This window comes from Leptopilina boulardi, unplaced genomic scaffold, assembly GCF_019393585.1.
Source record: "Leptopilina boulardi isolate dan_hultmark-lab unplaced genomic scaffold, ZJU_Lbou_2.1 LbouV2_149, whole genome shotgun sequence".
NCBI lineage: Eukaryota > Metazoa > Arthropoda > Insecta > Hymenoptera > Figitidae > Leptopilina > Leptopilina boulardi.
The window spans coordinates 568,617-587,925 of NW_026137695.1; the positions used below are offsets into that span (position 1 = coordinate 568,617).

At 28.7% G+C, this 19,309-nt stretch overlaps 1 protein-coding gene across 1 annotated transcript in view; it reads right to left on the reverse strand.

The window, feature by feature from the left end:
* The window catches only part of LOC127291624 (protein jagged-1-like), a 436,579-nt gene extending 418,859 nt beyond the window's left edge, over nucleotides 1–17,720 (reverse strand). Inside the window, exon 1 of the mRNA XM_051320822.1 lies at nucleotides 16,301–17,720. Within this exon, the coding sequence (XP_051176779.1) occupies nucleotides 16,301–16,348 (48 nt within the window). The 5' untranslated portion in view covers nucleotides 16,349–17,720. The remainder of the gene's footprint in view (nucleotides 1–16,300) is intronic.
* Between the last annotated feature and the right edge of the window lie 1,589 nt (nucleotides 17,721–19,309).

A 19,309-nucleotide genomic window follows, 5' to 3' on the forward strand; every position in this document is an offset into this window, starting at 1 on the left:
AGGAAATAAAATTATTTCATATATAAATATGAATTTAAATAAACACATCATTTTTTAGCTAAAATGAGAATTTTTGATTTTTTAACTTTCTTTAATTCTTTAAATTTCAATCAAATCTATACTTTATATATATCAATCGATTCATCTTGACATAAAGAAGACGATTATATTATATATTACCTTAAATTTTTCGATTTAAAAATTTTTTCAATTAAAAAAAAATTTTTGGAAAAAAGACGATAAAATTTTTTTTTTGGGGTATTTTTAAAAATCCTCTCGTCATTTTTGAGAGATTAATGTGTTAAATAAGCCTACCAAATTTTATCCAAATCCATTAAAACCTGTTAAAGATATCGTGTTCACAAAAACGATCCACACACACATACACACACACACACACACATACACACACACATACATACATCCGGACAATTGCTCAGGATCTCATATAACATGTTTCTATATAGAGGAAAATTTGTTTTCACCATTTTTAAAAAGTTTATAAACGAAAGGACTACATAGCTTCCTCCACGAGGAAGCAAAAAACTAATTACTAATTTTTTTATTTATTATCCTTAAAAATTATATGTAAAATTTTATAAATAAAATTATTTTAATAAATTAATAATTATTGATATAATATAATATTATTATTATTATTATATTATTATAATATACTCAAACAGAAAAATAATATTCTACTATATTTGTAAAATTTGTCTGAAAATAATTATAATTGTTTAAGAATTTTTTTTAAAAAGTAAAAACACTTTTTTATTCAAGGTAATATTATTTTCATAATTTTAATTTATTGCAATTATTTTATTATAATTTAATAAATTTCATTATTTTAAAAAAGCGCGCGCTATTTTGTCTTAGGCCAATCAGGTGATTTCAACTAAATATAGGTTATGTTCGTTTCTGATTCATGACAGCTGGCAAACATTTACAACAAATAATATTTTGCAAGTGTATATTTGTTGCAATTAAGTAAGTTGTGCAAAAAATATATATGTGGAACAATAATTTACAGTGATTTTCATAAAATGAATATTGATTTAGATGCTCTGGAAAGCAAAGTTCATTTTTTCTTAAATTCAATTTTTTCGACCACCGAGATATTTCGATACATTTTTATGTGTTTTTCATGCACTGTCTTTTTTTGAGAAAGGAATATTAATATTATTATTATTAATTTTTATAAACTAGTTGTAATTTTTTTAAACCAAGCAAGCGAAATGTCAATACACAACATCCTAGCACAGCTGTCCAGTTACTAGACTTATTGTAGCGCCACCGCCATGAAAGGATATGAATATAATTTCGAGCAGCACTGGACAGTGCCATTAAAAAAACTGTATAGCTTTGAGTCGTGGAAATATCAAGTTTAACTTGAATTATTTCCAAGAGTGTTGGTCAGCCACTATATAGTAATTTGCAAGTTCAGCTAGAATCATCCAACACGAAAAAAACTGTCCAGTAACTTGACGCAATCTAGTGCTGCCATGACAAATGTCTATTAGGAAAAGTTGATGATAAAATTATCAACAACTATTTTGATAATTTAGAAATCTCATTAAATGGGATTCCTCCATCAAATATTATTAATTACGATGAAAGAAATTTTACAGATGATCCTGAAAGTATAGAAGTTATTGTGAAAAGAGGTACAAAACATCCCGAACGAATAATGATTCTTCTAAATCCTCCACAAGCGTTATGTTCGCTGCAACTGGAGATGGCATTTTGATGGATGGTTTAAAATGAATATTTTTGAAGATTGGTTTTTGACACCCACCTTACCCAACCATTGGACGTCGCTGTATTTCGATCGCTGAAGAAAAGTTGGATAGAAGTACTAAATATATGGAAAATTAAAAATCGTGAAGTAATACCGAAATCACTTTTTTTAAGTCTTTAAAACTTCAGGTCGTAGCAAAAATAAACTAAAAATTGAGCCTGGGGAAAGCGTGAGTATCGAGAATGTGGATTCTGTAAAGAAAATTGAGTTGGAAAAGGAAAAAGGAAAGGAAAAGAAAAAACGTGGGAGACCAAAGAAAGTTCTCGTTGAAAATGAGAATGAGCAATCTGTGAATGGAGTGAAAGAAAAAAGGCGGCCTGGTAGACCTAGAAAAGTGAGAAAAATAGATGAATCTGATGACAGTGATTATGAAGAGGACCTCAATGATATCGCTGCCAATGACAGTCAGTATGCTGAAAAAAATGGATTAATTTTGAAGGCAAAGATTTTGTATTAGTAAAATCAACATTCTGAGAAGTTCAGAAAAAATTACGTATAGGACAAATAGTCACCGATATTGATGAAAATGTTTTTGAAATCGAATTTCTTGAAAGAAAAAAAAATTATTTGTTTTGTTTTCCCACATGTGCCTAATATACAAAATATAGAAAGAAAAGAAATCATTTCTAAACTTGAATTGAAATGTAAAACCAAAGAGAGATATTATTTTTCTAATTTATAAATCGTTTATAACTAAAGTTGTTTTGGGGTTCAAAAATGTTTTTTTAAATGAATTGTTGTTTTTGAATAAATTTTAATAAATTTTTTAATTATAAAATATAAAATGTCAATAAATATTATTTTTATTGACTTTAAATGTTATTTATGTCTTATTTCTTTCCCAATGATCCTATAAAATATTTATCATAATTTATTTTTAGCTTTTACCCATAATTTTAAACAAAAAACATGAAAATTTAAGCGAAATAACCCCGTATTACGGTTGTGTCAAAAACCACCTTATTTAAAAAAACGATAGAAGGGTTGGTCTTACTTTTACGCCTTATCAAAAATACAAAAAAATAGTAAAATTAATTGAAAATTAAGTATTCTGCAAAAATATTCTGACCACTATAATATCCAATATGTACGTTAAGTTTTGCACTATTTGCTTGTAAATGTTATAAATAATAAATAAATTAAAATTATTTTTGTGGAATAGTTAAGGGAGGAAACTCGTGTAAAAAAAAATTTTGTACAATTTTTTTTTTGCTGTAAAAATTAGTTTACTATCTGTAGAATATGATCCTACACTACTTATCTATAATTAGATGTATGAATGTCTATAATAAACATAAGTTTAGCACTTCAGATGCTACCAAATGGAGTTATAACGATGAGCACGAGATCTCTCTATTCTTTCGAGTTCTTGTCAATATAATTTTATTAATTGTCATTAGCAAACATCATAAGCAAGTGATAGTAAATCTTGGTTTTGGTGCAATAGTTATTTTCGAATACATAACGTCTTCAAGGCAATAGTTAAAACACTACTTTTTTGTATCAAAAACTTTAAACGTGTTTTTTCGCGCGCCGTGCAATGCAGCTCAGACAATTTTTATCCGATTTTCATGAAACTTACCAGAAATCTTCTTTAACTTATTGGCTATTGCATGACGAGCTGCTTATTAAAAAAAAAATTTTAACAATTTTTTTATAGATTGTTTATAAAAAAAATTGATTTTCTTTTTCAAAATGGACCAATTTCCAAAAAAAATTTTTTAATTTTCTATTCGTCATACAAAGCGTATTTGTGTCTTTTAACGATAAAAATTTTATTTTTTGATTTTGCTTGAGATCTGTAGACTGTACAGCGCAAAAACAAAGATCTAACTTTAAACATATGTATCGCCGCCATTTTGCAATATTTTTAATTTGAAAAATTATTATTGTACATAGCTTATATTATACACTATAAGGTATACTTTATTTCAATTCAATAAACTTTACTACTTTTTTGTAAAAAATTTTTGAAAAAACGTGCATTTACACGAGTTTTCCCCCTTAAGGGCTTTTTAAGTGCAAATTACAGCCTTTAACCAAAAAATCTTACTCTCATTAATATTTACCCACACAGCACAATATCATCCAAAAAAAATCTTGCTTCCCTTGAGTTTAAACCTAAGATTCGTTATCGTACAGCGTAAACTTTAGGTTAGGTTAAGGTGAGCTGCAAATGTCCTATCTACCGTTAGCTGCAGTGTAAGATTGTAGTCAGCTTACAGTTAAGCTTACTATAACCATACTGTAAGCTTCCCGTAAATTTTCTTTAAGCTTCGTATAATCTTACATTATTAATAATAAATCTTAATAAATAAATTAAACAATTCTTCATGCGCAGTAGTTTATTATAGCTTTTACGGCTGCGCAGTAGATTTTAATCAACTATTCCAGTTAGGGTTGTATATCCTACATCACAATATATATCATCTGGTGCGAAAAAAATAGTTAAATATTAATATACAATATTTATTAATATTAATTAACAGTAGTGTAAGCGAAAAGGAAGTTTACATGAGGCTCACAGTAATCTTACATGGAAGCTTACATTAAGACTACACGAAGCTTACAGTAAGTTTACAGTAAGGTTATAGTAAGCCGAGGGGGAATTTACTAGTTAAAAACGTGTACACTTGACTACCGGTATTATACCTCATATTACCCTTATTACTAAGTTATTACACGTTATTACAGAGTATTACACATTATTACAGAGATATTACAGATTTTTTTGCGTTATTACAGCACCGTAATAACGCATTATTACACGGTATTACACGTTATTACACAAGTATTACAGGAAGAGTGTACACTTGACTACCTGAGTAAATTCCCCCTCGTAGTAAGCTAAATTGTAAGCCCAAAAATAATTTTATTTTTAAATTATTTATAACATTTAAAAGAAAACAATGCTTACTTCCGTACTGATTGGACACCACTTTCTGTTTTTTAATAAATATTAATGAGCGTGAAATTTTTAGTTAAGGGCGGCGATTAGTACTTCATAAACCCTTAATAATAATTGCATAAAAATAATTTTATTTTCTTAATATTTATAATATTTATACGCAAATAGTGCCAAGTTGACATATAGATATAGACTATTCTCCATTTTTAAAGGAATATTAAGTAGTTACTTACCTTTATGCGCGTATAAAATGAAGAATTTTCAAAAAAAATTTATCCGTTTTAAAAAATCACAATTCCGAGATAAAAGTTTCTAAAGTTTCAAGCGTATACTCTTCTTTGAAAAGTAACGAATTAAAACAGCCATAACTTTGGTTCTAATGCTCCGATTTTGATGACATTTTGGGAAAATATTCTCGAGAGTATGTACTTTTGATATATATATATATATATATATATATATATATATATATATATATATGGGGTAAAATTCCTGTAGCGTACTAAATGAAAAGAAAAGTTGATCGGATCGGGCTGTAACTTGCACAGAGTTTAGCCCTACACGGAAAGAAAGAGCCTCGGCAAGCCCCATGCAAAAAATGCCCCTTTTTCGTACCTCGAATTTTGAAACTTTTTTTATGCCAAATGGTTACATATGATGACCCAATAATCCCTGCAAAATTTCAAGATGAGCATGTGCCCCCTTTCCGAAATACAAGGGGTCAAAGGGGGCCATGTCCAAAATTAGAAAATGCAATATAATCGAATAATAATGTTTAAAAAAATCAGACCAAATGGTTCCCTTAAGATTTTCGTCTGCTGATTACGAATCTAAAGTCCGTTTTTAAAAATTCAAAATGGCGGATCCAATATGGCGGACTACATTTTTAAAAATCGATCCAATTGACGTGAAAATCGTTACTCGGGGGTTTTTGGGGTCGCTGATTACGAATATGATGTCCGTTATCAAAAATTCAAAATGGCGGATCCAATATGGCGGACGACATTTTTGAAAATCGATCCAATTGACTTAAAACTTGTTACTCGGGGGTTTTTGGGGTCTCTGATTACGAATATAACGATCTAATATAACGAATAAAGGCAAGATTTAAAGGTAAATTCAGCTTGCAAAGGCCAGATGTAATAATTACAAAACCATCTAAAGTAAGATGTAATATTCCAATCAACAAAGATAAGAAGTAGTATCCCAACCAATGAAGGCTCACATTCAAAAAAGATGTTTTTAAATGATGTGCTAAAGTTATAAATGTTTCTAGATTACTTTTTGTTTTCTATGTAAGCACAAAAAAATATATTTACTAATAAAAAATGGTTAGTGCTTTTTCAATGTTTGTCCACCTTCAGATTCCTAATCAGCGACCCCAAAAACCCCCGAGTAACAAGTTTCAAGTCAATTGGATCGATTTTTAAAAATGTAGTCCGCCATATTGGATCCGCCATTTTGAATTTTTGAAAACGGACTTTAGATTCGTAATCAGCAGACGAAAATCTTAAGGGAACCATTTGGTCTGATTTTTTTTAACATTATTATTCGATTATATTGCATATTCTAATTTTGGACATGGCCCCCTTTGACCCCCTGTATTTCGGAAAGGGGGCACATGCTCATCTTGAAATTTTGCAGGGATTATTGGGTCATCATATGTAACCATTTGGCATAAAAAAAGTTTCAAAATTCGAGGTACGAAAAAGGGGCATTTTTTGCATGGGGCTTGCCGAGGCTCTTTACGCTCATGTGAAAAACTGATGTGACCATTCTTATATACTAACCAGACATATTTTTCACCGCTTATGAGAAAGGTGAAATTATATCAAAACATGTTTAAAAATATAAATAAAAATCATTATTTATTGGGAAATAATTAAATATTTTATTATTTTTTGAAGAACAATTTTTTTTACTGATTTATTGTAAAATCTTCGAAATTAATTATATAGAAGAAATTCAAGTCTGTATCAAGATAATGGTAAAAAGGGGTTTGTCTAAAGAGCTTCGTCAGTCTTCGTTACCACTCGGTGAGGATCGGCCAATTCCGAACGTTCAACTTCGGCAAATTTCGTCGAATCTCGTTGACTTTGATATTTCTTTTTCAACTTTCATATCAAATATATCAAAATCTGAAATAATTATAGCATTTTATACAATTCTAATTACGAAATTTGAAATATTTGGTTAGAAAAATTGATAAAGAGCTTATTAAAATTTGACATTTTTGTATTTCAATAAAAAGATTTCAGATTTCGTAAATATTATATCAAATTTTCTTTCCAACTATATTAAATATTCTTATTTTAATCTCAATCATTTTTAAAGATAGTATCGAAAATCGTTATCATGCCAAAATGTTCCGAAATTGTAACCAAATATACTAAAAAGTAACACCATAATATCAAATATTGCTACAAACTTTCTTTCCGTGTAGGGGTGAGTACTTTAATCACGAAGTATTGTTACACCCAGAGAAATGTTTTATTTGAATTAAATAAAATGTATTTGACTTAAATAAAAATGGATATTTGTTTTAGAGCCTACTAAAGTTTTCTTTGTCTCAAATAAATTTTTATATTTAAATTTGAGACAAATAAATTTTTATTTGCTACAAATATATTTTATATTTAGGACAAATAAATAAAAAGTTTTGAATGTAATAAATTTAATTGCAAAATTGCCTGGTATTCAGCCAAATATTCTGGAATTGATATAATTAAAATTTATGATTCAAATTGAAAATCTTAAATTTTTACATTTCGTGGTTATTTTTTTGTATGTTCCGTGGATATTGTTGAAACATAACAATTTCCATTTCTCTGTGTCAATGATAAGTTGATTTGAATTCTGCTTCACATTTTAGACACAACAGAGAGAAAGGCACTCAAAATAAAAGGAAAGTGTGATTTAATTAATAAACACTCGCGAATAAAAACATTTCTTTAATTATCCTGAAATTAGTATTTGTTTTAATCAAATAATAATCAATCCTTGTACAAACAACTGCTTGGTCGCGTTAATCTGTCACCTCGTTTTCACTACGTCCGACATCTTTAAAGTTATATCGTATACAGTATTCTGCGCATGCTTGCGTTGAACTCGAATAAACTTTTATTTCAATTAAATATATTATTTATTTGACACAAATGTACCTTTTTAAAAAGTACTAATAAAATTGTTTATTTGTAAGAAACATATACGACAATTTCAAACAAACATTTATTTATTTAATTTAAATAAAATATTTATTTGAAATAAATAAAAATGATTTAAATATACGTTTTTATTCAAAACTAATAAATTTTTTCTCTGGGTGTAGGTTTTTTCAAAAACTGTAGGAGAGGGAGGGGATTGAATTTTTTTGAAAAATTTAAACAGTGAATATTTGAAGACTTTTAACTTCTGAACAGAAAGATGAAAAAAAAATTTGTCTTGTATGTTTTCGAAAAGTTTTTTCCTGCTCTTTTGAATGGTGCAAAAAAATTTTCAAAAAATTCAAAATTTGATCCTTTTTTTGAAAATCAAAAATAGTTTTGACTTTTTTTTAAGTTCGGCCTTTTTTTTATTTAATTATTTTTTTTGAAAGCTAAAAATGTGTATTTCCACCACAAAAAATATTGCGATGTCCTTTTTGTTATTTTCGAGATATTAATTAATTAATGTTAATAAAAAAAATATATATTTCACAAATAAATAAAGTTATTGCATTTCTGACGCCACCAATTGAAAGGTGACATAATTCCGCATCCTACGAGTCCTATATGAACTATTTTGGATTAGAGGATTGTTTATAAACAAATGCAATGTTATCCAATTGTTTATTAACAATCCACTATCCAAAGTACTTCAATTTGGGCTCGTTGGATGTGGAATTATGTAAAGTTTCATTTAGTGACATCAGAATTATGATAACTTCATTTGTTTATAAAATATATAATTTTTTATTAACTTTAATAATTAATCTAGTAACTAAAAATTGTAAATATTATCTACCTAAGTAGGTGAAAAAAAAATTTGACATATATGTTTTTCAAAGGTTTTTTTGTGCTCTTTCAATTGGTGAAAATTTTTTTTTAATTCAAAATTTAACCTTTTTTTTAAAAAATCAAAAATTTTGTTGCCTTTCTTTCAAAATCGGTCTTTTTTTCAAATTTTTTTATAAAGTTTAAAACTTATAATTTTAACACAAAAAATATGGAAATGTTCTTTTTCGTTCTCTTCGAGGTATTTATTAATTAATTAATTAATGTTAATAAAAAATGATATATTTTATAAACAAATAAAGTTATCGTAATTCTGACGTTACTAAATGAAAGTTGACAAAATTCCGCATCCAACTAGCTGTATATGAAGTACTTTGGATTAGTGGATTGTAAATAAACAATTGGCTAACATTGCAATTGTTTATAAAAATTCCTCTAATACAAAATATTTCATATAGGGCTCGTAGGATGCGGAATTACGTCAGCTTTCTATTGGTAGCTTTAGAAGTGCAATACAGTCGACTCTATGAATAGTGCCGTAGATTGAACATCTGATTAACTTTTTCTTAGAAATGTGGTACCCCCACTTTTAGTACATTTCACCTCACGCGCTATTGGTTTCGCTTCATTTCCCTCTCTACAAATAGTGCCGCTTCTAAATCTAATAAGGCGGTCTCATACCACTTCGGTAAACATTAGTGCAACGTTTGTATGTAGTGCAAATTTGTAATATATTTTACACAACTGAAGAAAATTATTTTCATAAATTGGTAAGTATATGTTTTATAGTTATTGTTATCAATTGGCAAGTGAATAGATTGAAAAATAGTCATATTGTATTACCTTAATCTCAAAATACGTAAATGTATTCAACTGTCAGTTAGAGGTTATGATATTCATATTACCTGACTCATAATATATATTTATTATATTTATTATAAAATTATATTTTATTATTGTTCCTTTATTTTATTTATTATTTTATCAGTAATGTGTGTTTTTATTAGATTGGTAAAATGGAGGTAGATGCTCAGCGCAAAAGCCGAAAATCGAAGTTTACGGATGTTTTTGATGATAATAACAATAAAGAAAATGAAGTCAATAGTGAAGATAGAAAACGAAGAAAGCGATTTTCTTATAAAGAAAAAAGTCAAATTTTAAACGAATTAAAACTTAAAAGTAAAGAAGAAATCCGCGAAAAATACAATATAAGCGAACGTGCTCTGAGAATGTGGGTATCAGAAAAAGAAATAATTGAAGAGGCTGCAAAGAATTCAAAGTTAAACAAATACAAAAAAAAGACCTACAATCATGAAATGGATGATTGTTTATTCGATTGGCTTTTGAAAACTCACCAGAGTGGTATACCTGTGTCTGGCCCTATGTTAAAAAACCAAGCGCTAATTGTAAACAAAAATTTACAAAAGCTCCCAAAATTCGTCGCTAGTGAAGATTGGCTTTCTGGATGGAAAGTAAGAAAAAACATAAGATGTTTAAAAATTACAGGTAATGAATAATACTAATTTTTTGTTTTTTATACATATTTATATAAAATAGAAGTAACATAAATTTTATAAATTTAAACTATCACAATAATATTAAAACAATAATGCAAATTATATAATCTATTATAAATATTATATAAATGTTTTTGTCACATTTTTAAATATTTTTTAAATATTAGTTATTCAAAAAATGGAGTTTTATTAAAACCATTTTTTGATCAATAAATATTTGCATTTATACTTAATTCTTTTCATATAATAAATATATTTGACAAAAATTTAAGTTATTTAAAAAATATGTACTTATTTTCTCGTGAAAACTTTAATACGTAATTTTTTTTAATTAAATTTTTCATTTACTGCAGGAGAAAAACTGTCGGCGGATTTCCCAAGTGCTGAAAATTATTTGGAAGAGTTTAAAAAAATCATTGTTACGAAGCAGCTAAATGAAAAGCAAGTTTTCAATATGGATGAAACTGGGCTATATCTTTAGCAATTACCCAGTCGCACTCTTGTGTCAAAGAAATTTAAGAATGCTTCAGGGACAAAAAAACAAAAAGAACGAATTACTATCGCTGGCTGCTGTAATGTCGACGGTTCATTAAATTTTCCTCTTTTAGTAATAGGGAAAGCTAAGCGGCCCCGAGGTCTCAACATGTCAAATCTTCCTGTATGTTATAAAAATCAACGAAATGCGTGGATGAATGTAGAAATTTTTGAAGATTGGTTCACAAATGAATTTGTACCAAAAGTAAAAAATTTTTTGCTGTCTCAAAATCTTCCTGCAAAAGCGATTTTACTTGTAGACAAATTACAATTACAATTTTGTGCAAAGCGCACAAATATTTGAAAATTGATGATATTGAAGTGTCATTTTTGCCACCAAATGTAACGTCACTAATACAGCCTCTTGACCAAGGGATCCTTCAATCTTTCAAATTAAATTATCAAATCCAATTGGTAAATTCAGTTTTGAAAGCCCAAGATGAAGGCGTTTCGTTGATCGATTTCCTAAAAACTGTGAATGTCAATAAAGCAATTTTTTGGAGCGCTGAAGCATGGGAAAACATTATCCCATATACGATTAGAAAATGTTGGAAAAAATTGTGGCCAATAGAGATGAAAGATGCTCAAGTTCAAACAGAAAATGAAAATTTTCCGGAATTTTTGGGCATGGAGTCCCTTTTAATCGGTGCAGAATGTGTGCCAGGTCTTTCTGAACACGAGAAAAAGAATGAATTAATAGATTCAGTTAATCGAATAAATGGTTATGAAAAAGTAACCCAAGAAACTTTGTCAATTTGGATGTCAGAGAAATTAAAAGGTGATTAATATTTTATTTGTTTTAAATATAACATTTTTTATCAAAAACAACATTGTTAGAAAAAATAAAATTAATTAATGATTGTTATTTACTTATTACAGTGAATGAAGACATCTGGACAGATGAAGAAATTGTAAACCAAGTTCGTGGTTCTGAAGATTGTTATCCATTGAAAAACTACGAAAATGAAGCTTCAACTTTCCAAGACAGTAGCAATGAAAATAACATGGATTTTAATTTTTTTACGAGCTCTATGAACATTTTAAATGACTTAGAATTCACAAGTTTGTGAGCAAGAAGTGTGCTTCTCTACAATTTTCTTAGGAAAAATAAATTTAACCAAAGATATAATAATGAGACTGACATTATTATTGTTAAGTAATAACAGATTTAAAAAGTCTTTTTCACAAATTTAAATTTGGTATATGTCAAAGATGAGCTAAAGAAATTGCTATAAATTATAAATTGAAAATTTCGTTAACATATGAAAATATCAATTTTAGTTCGTAATTAGACATAAGTGCAATTTCATAAACTTGTGATATTTATATATTTTTAGTTCATGTGTATGTTTTTTGAAATTTCGTATAGGCAATCGTTTTGTTAACATTATAAGCCAAAAATGAATTAGAGAAAAAATACCAATATATTATTCCTATAAATTACAAATTTGAAAAGTTGGTTATTGAAATATAAAAATGTAAATTTTAGTTTGTGATTAAATATGGTATTTTATAAATTTGTGATATTATATTTTTAGTTTATGTGTATATAAGTGTTTTGAAATTACGTGTAAACAATCATTTTGTTAACAGTATATGCCAATACTGAATTAACAAAAGTATCAATGAAATTATAATTATAAATTCGAAAATTTCGTTGAAAAATAACAATATGTCAAATGTAGATTGTACTTTAGATATATAAGTTTAAACACTTGTGATACCAATAATATATTCTTGGTTTGTGTACGTAGAATTCAGTCCCAGTATTAAAAACTAATTTTGACAATTTAAAATTGTGTTCTAAAATTTATTTAACAAAAAACTCCATAAAGTAGTTTCAAACCGGTATATAATTCATTCCACCCCACAGTGACAAGTGACGGTTAAATATGAGAAATGAGTTCTGAAATTCTAAAAAAAGATCTATATTGATGAAGAAGCTTGCATAATCTAGAAATCAATTCCAATACATAATAGAAATGAACTTTAAGCATGAAGTTCTCAGTTTAAGTTTAAAAATATTTTAAATAGTTTCAGTTTTCAAATTTGAGTCGTTTGTTTAAAAAAATTCTACAATCTAAGAATTCTGAAATAGATAAAAGTGTTCTAAACCTGGAAAATGAGCTTTACAATATTAAAAAGTGAGTTTTATAAAATCAAAAAAGAAGTTTTGGCATTTGAAAAACAGATCTAATTTTGAAATAGGAGCTCCACTCACAAAAATGTTTGTTTACATTCAAAAAAATATTGGGTTTTTTAATGCACAAACAATTTTGAACTTTGTAATCACTAAAAAATACAAGTTTTCACTAAATTTGGTTTACGGCACTATTCATAGAGAGGGAATCGTATTCCGAGACCGAGCGAGAGCGTCTTGATAGTCGTGAGAAGTGGGGGTGACTCTCGAGTGAAAATGAGGGGAAGCGGCACTATTGATAGAGGCACTAATCATAGAGTCGACTGTAACTTTATTTATTTGTAAAATATTTTATTTTTTATTAACATTAATTAATTAATATCTCGAAAATAACAAAAAGGACATCGCAATATTTTTTGTGGTGGAAATACACATTTTTAGCTTTCAAAAAAAATAATTAAATAAAAAAAAGGCCGAACTTAAAAAAAAGTCAAAACTATTTTTGATTTTCAAAAAAAGGATCAAATTTTGAATTTTTTTGCACCATTCAAAAGAGCAGGAAAAAACTTTTCGAAAACATACAAGACAAATTTTTTTTCATCTTTCTGTTTAAAAGTTAAAAGTCTTAAAATATTCACTGTTTAAATTTTTCAAAAAAATTCAATCCCCTCCCTCTCCTACAGTTTTTGAAAAACTCTGTGCAAGTTACAGCCCGATCCGATCAACTTTTCTTTTCATTTAGTACGCTACAGGAATTTTACCCCATATATATATATATATATATATATATATATATATGTGTGTATGTTTATGTAGGTATGTGTATAGTTATTGAATTTTATTTTGAGAATCTTATACGAATTCATTATTATAACTTTTCGAATATCCTCGAGTCGACGATACACAAGTGCATCAATAAATGTGAAATTACGGGCGTATGGCACGGATTCTGAAAATCATTACCAAGCCGATGTTTCATGTTCTTCATTTTGATCTACAAGGCATAAGGATTATTCTAGTATAAGTTATCGATAAGGCATCTTAATTAAAAAAAAATTAAAATAATAATTTCATTAAATTTATCTGTCTCAATTTGTATCTATAAATAATGTCAATTTCGCTTTTTTCACATTTTGTGCTTTTTAGGAATAAATTGTGAGGTATAATATTTGCAATTTAATTAATATAATTAACATTGTTCATAATCCGCTATTGTGCTATATGTATGTATGTTGAATGCAGAATTCAGCGAGAGGTTATACTGACCCGTTTCGATAAATTGAAATTATTAATTACTGTTTACAACGTTCTTTATTCAATTTATTACGTTATTTCTTTTTATATGTATATTTGCTGTTTATAAAATAAATGAAAAAAAACCAAGGCGAAGGAACAAGTTCTCATCGAATCACGAAAGTAAGGCAACATTGGACGCGGTTAGTAGTTGGATTGGTGATCATTTGCATAGACATTCGACGAAATGTTTTTTAGTATAATTTAATTTTCGATCCAATGCCAAATTTTAGTATAGTGAGACAAAGTAAAATTGATATCGTTGCAGTTTTTCCCCAATTTAGTACACGGAAAAACTTTGTGCAAGAATCATTCCTAAATTTGTTCAGGAACTGAGGATATGAGAATAATTTAAGAAATCTTATTTATATTTTCTTTGAAAAATTCTAAGCAGTATTTCTATAATAATTGTAGAGAAATTCAAGACAACTTCCTAAACTCACTACAGAAAGTCTTGAACTTGTTTTAGAATAAATTTTTACGTTTGCGAGAAAAAAAATTTACTCTGGTAGGACTCGATCCCACATCCTCGAGAGTCCAAAAACTCCGCTTTACATCTCTCAGCTTCCTTAGCAGCTTATGGTATTATGCATTGGAAACATATTTGAATTTTTTTCGCGTCCTCAGTTCCTGAACAAATTCAGGAATGATTCTTGAACAAAGTTTTTCCGTGTAGTCATGTTAGTAAAAATACATAGTAAGTTTAAAAAAAGTGGTTTACAAAGTTTCTCCGTGTGATAAGGCGTAAACATATAAGAGCATCCCTCTTCTCATTTTAGGGATGGTTTTTAAGGTAATTTTATGTGTTAATATTTGAAGAAGTAAATCTTAATTTTTTATAGATATTTTAATTACATAGAAGACGATTTTTGGATTTTTGTCTATGCTTAAAGTGCTAATAGTAATTTTTTGATTTAAGGGTTGCATTTTGAATTTTTTTGTGGGATTCGAGAGCCCTATTTGAGCTCTAAATTCTGATCATAGAAAGCATCTAATTTATTATGACAATATTGCTAGGCAATACTTAAGCAATATTGACACAATCTTGTAGCCATATGTTGTGCTATTTGGGATAACTATTGTTTAATATTACATTTTCATAGTTGTAGAAGTTGCTTTAGAAAACATAAATTCCAACATATAATTCTTCATGAAATTCCATTTATTTGTAATTATTATAACATTTTCTACTCGAATGGTGAACCTTCGATGCTAATGTTATTTTTATTAAACTTTATTTTCTCAGGGTAGTTTCATATGCTTGAAATATTAGTATTTTTGTGATGCTGAAGAATAATTGATCTACTGGATCAAAGAAGGACACATAACCCATTTGAATTACATTAGTTATGTGCCCTTCTTTGATCCGGTAGCTTAATTGCAATGATGTTTTATATTAAAAATTGTTTCTAGATATGATTACTTCCTGGAAACAATTTAAAAATGTGTCATATTCTGAACCTACCAGGTGAATTTACTCTTGTTTTAGAATCGTACTGTTAGGCTCGCTGTTAGGTGGTTGAGTATTATATTTTGATTATGTAGTACCAATTTGAATTTATAGAGATAGAGAAAACCCTTTAAGTGCGGAAAAAGTCCCCAAATTGACTTACTGTTAATTAAGAGGCTGTATTCATCGCAAAGGATAAGGTAGAAAATTGATTGACGAAGTAGAATTAAGGGGGGAAACTCATGTAAATGCATGTTTTTTCAAGATTTTTTTACAAAACAGTGTTATATTTTATTTAAATAAAGCAAAGAAATAAACCAAGATTTACTATCACTTGCTAATAGGATTATATTCTACAGATAGTAAACTAATTTTAAAAAATTTTTTTTACATGAGTTTTCCCCCTTGATTTGCTTCTGTGTAGAAAACAAGAAAAAGAAGACCATCCAATCATCAATCGCATTTTTGAGTATTTTGCGCAGACGCGAATTTAACCTACTAATATATCCAGCTTAATTTATCTATTCCATATACTTTAACCTTCGCGATGAAAACAGCCTCTAAATTAAAAGAATTTAAAAATTTTCCCTTTAAACTATATTTTACAGTGGAATCGGTATAAGGATATTGTTAAATAATGTTTAGTTGTATAAAGCTGTACCTACCTGTATGAGATGAGTAAGGAACAGGACGCAGGCAGCGGCCGCCCTCATGGCTTCCCTCGGGAATCCCTCAACTACCGCATCACCATTAGTTGTTAAACCACTTGGTTGGCAAAAGCCAACACGTTTCAAAACTACTAAATTTTTTTATCACTTTCACAGATTCATACGTTTTAAATCACTACAACACTTTAAATAATTTTCTCAACTTTAGCACTAAAATTCATATTTAGAATAATTTTTAACTCGGAACAATTTAAAGCAAAAGTGGCCCCAGAGCTTGTAAACAAACTGATTCCTTTTCTTTTTAACACTTTATTCGCAACACTCTTTTAAACAAGTATAGGAAAATAAATTTATTCACAAAACAATTTAAAAACACTGCATTGAAAAGAGATAACTTGGAACTACGTGACATATAACGCTGTAGTTTCGTGATTTTTACTCCACATTGCCCCACAGCTTTAAGGGAATAAATTAAATAGCTCTTTTATTTTCTATAGTCTCCACTTCGTTAGGTATACGTTTAATAAAGAGTACGCATAATTAAAAAAAAACAAACGAAATTTTCTTTATTCTCAGCTTGTTTCATTTGCAGTTTCCTCTTTATAAATTCAATCAGAGGTTTGCAATTGTAGTTTCATTTTGAGTTTTTTGTGGAATAAAATATTGTCGCACAATTGTTGACACGCGACTTCATTATGAATGTATCCGATCAATTGTTTGTCTGCTCTGAAGTTTTTTCCAGATCACACATGGGAAAAAAAATTAGAAACCCCTCTCACGTGTATAGCAAATTATAAGTTTACGAGCTCAAAATAGGCTTTTACATTCATCGCTAACTTATCTAACGTTGAGTAGTTAGTCTCATAAGAAATGAATTATCTGCAACAATTATTTCTCCGTTTTTGCATCCGAGCCGATCAGTTCAATTATAATCGAAATAAATTTTCAATTCAGAAAACCTCGAAAGTTTATTTAAAACAAGATTATTTATTATCATCATTAATACTAACTGCTACTAGTATTTTGCACTTAAAAGCAACCAAAATAGTTTAAAATTCAAAATTTCCTCATAATGCACATTTCAACACTTCAAACATCAAGATTAAACATCAAACAGCTTCTTGGTAAGTAATCATAAACCGGTTCTTAATTATCCAGATTAGTTTTGGTTCCCACATTCATTGACTATAGACAAAAGCACACTTAATAAAATATGTATCTGAGAACAGTTTGCACCTTGTGCCGTTAGAAAATTTAAACAGAGAACATGTGCGGGTTATATACAAGGCGATCGCTTCAGGGACACTGACTGGAGCCGCAGGCCGGCCTGCGGGCCTCCCCCTCCAGGGCCCTCTGCTTTCTCCCCCTCTTGTAGAATAGCATCACCCCTTTCCCATATTTTTAAATCTCTCCCGCCACCTTGTCCTGGTGGCCCCTCATCACAGAGACTTTATACGCGCTGCCAAGTATCCCCATAGAGTTATTGGTATCCTGCGTGTAGTATGGAGGTGTTGGTTGGTTTCTCGGGAGGCTATACATGTCTGAGTAACGCAGATGCGTGTGGCTGCATGAAAGGTATAGTGCTATGGGCAATATGCTCTCTTACCTTCCTACAAACCGAGGTATTACTCGATATACCATAATGTGCCGCAGTTCGTGGATGGATGCTGCTTGCTGATCTTATACTTGGTTTCATCAGGATTGACCAGTCAGCAAGAATACTTTGAGTCATTCTCGGGGTCAAGGAGGAGTCGAGGGCAAAGGTGACCAAATTGTAATACGTTTATTGGTCTCAACAACAGTGAAACACTTTGAGATTGAATCAGTTAAAACTTTACTGATGGGCTAATCGGAACTACACAAAAAATTTTAAACTATATGTTTTCGAAAGTTTTTTTTCTGCTCTTTCGAATGGTGAAAAAAATTTTTTTTTAAATTTTTATTATTTTTTTTGACCTTCAAAATGAAACTTAAGATATATACTTTCAAAACAAAAAAAATGGAATGACGTTTTTTTGTTTTCGAGATATTAATTAATTAATGTTTATAACAAATGAAATATTTTACAAACAAATAAAGTTACCGTAATTCTGAAGTTAGCAATTAAAAGTTAACGTAACTCAGCATCCAACGAGCCCTATATGAAGTATTTTGGATAAGTAAATTGTTAATAAACAATCAGTTAACATTGCAATCGTTTATTAACAATCTAATTATCCAAAATACTTCATATAAAGCTTGTTGGATGCGGAAATGCCTTAAATTTCAATTGCTAAATTCAGAATTACGGTAACTTCATTTGTTTGTAAAATATTTCATTTGTTATATACATTAATTAATTAATTATTATTTAAAAAACGTCATTCTAGTTTTTTTTGGTATTGAAAGTATATATCTTCAGCTTCATTTTGAAGGTCAAAAAAAAACATAATGTCCTTTATTAAAAAAAAGTCAAAAATATTTTTGATTTTCAAAAAAGGGATAAATTTTAAATTTTTTTAAATATAATAAATCAAATTTTTTTTCATTCATTTACCTATATAGAAGTTACGATATTTTAAAAAATCCACTGTTCACATTCGACCAGAAACATGAACCACCTGCTTCCTCTAAAGTTTTGCATAAAACTTAATAATAATTTATAGGTGTAGTACTCATCCATAGTACTAAAGTTTGGGCAAATTTTAGCCCGATCCGAAAACATTCAATTTTAAAGTTGGATCACTTCAGGAATTTTGCCTCATATTATCCTATATATAATCCTATCCTATATAATAAATCTCTAAACGATAATCTCTCGAAGTTTTGTCACAGTAACGCGTATCTCATTGGTCGAAGTGTTATTCGTCATCTTCGTCTTACATGCACACTAGACGTCAACACATAGACACGTATAGTCGTTCTCTATCTTCCTCGTATACGCACATTAGACGCAGACACATATATGTATATGTATAATCGTTTTTTGTTTTTATTATAGAAGCCCGTTCTTACCGACATATGGAA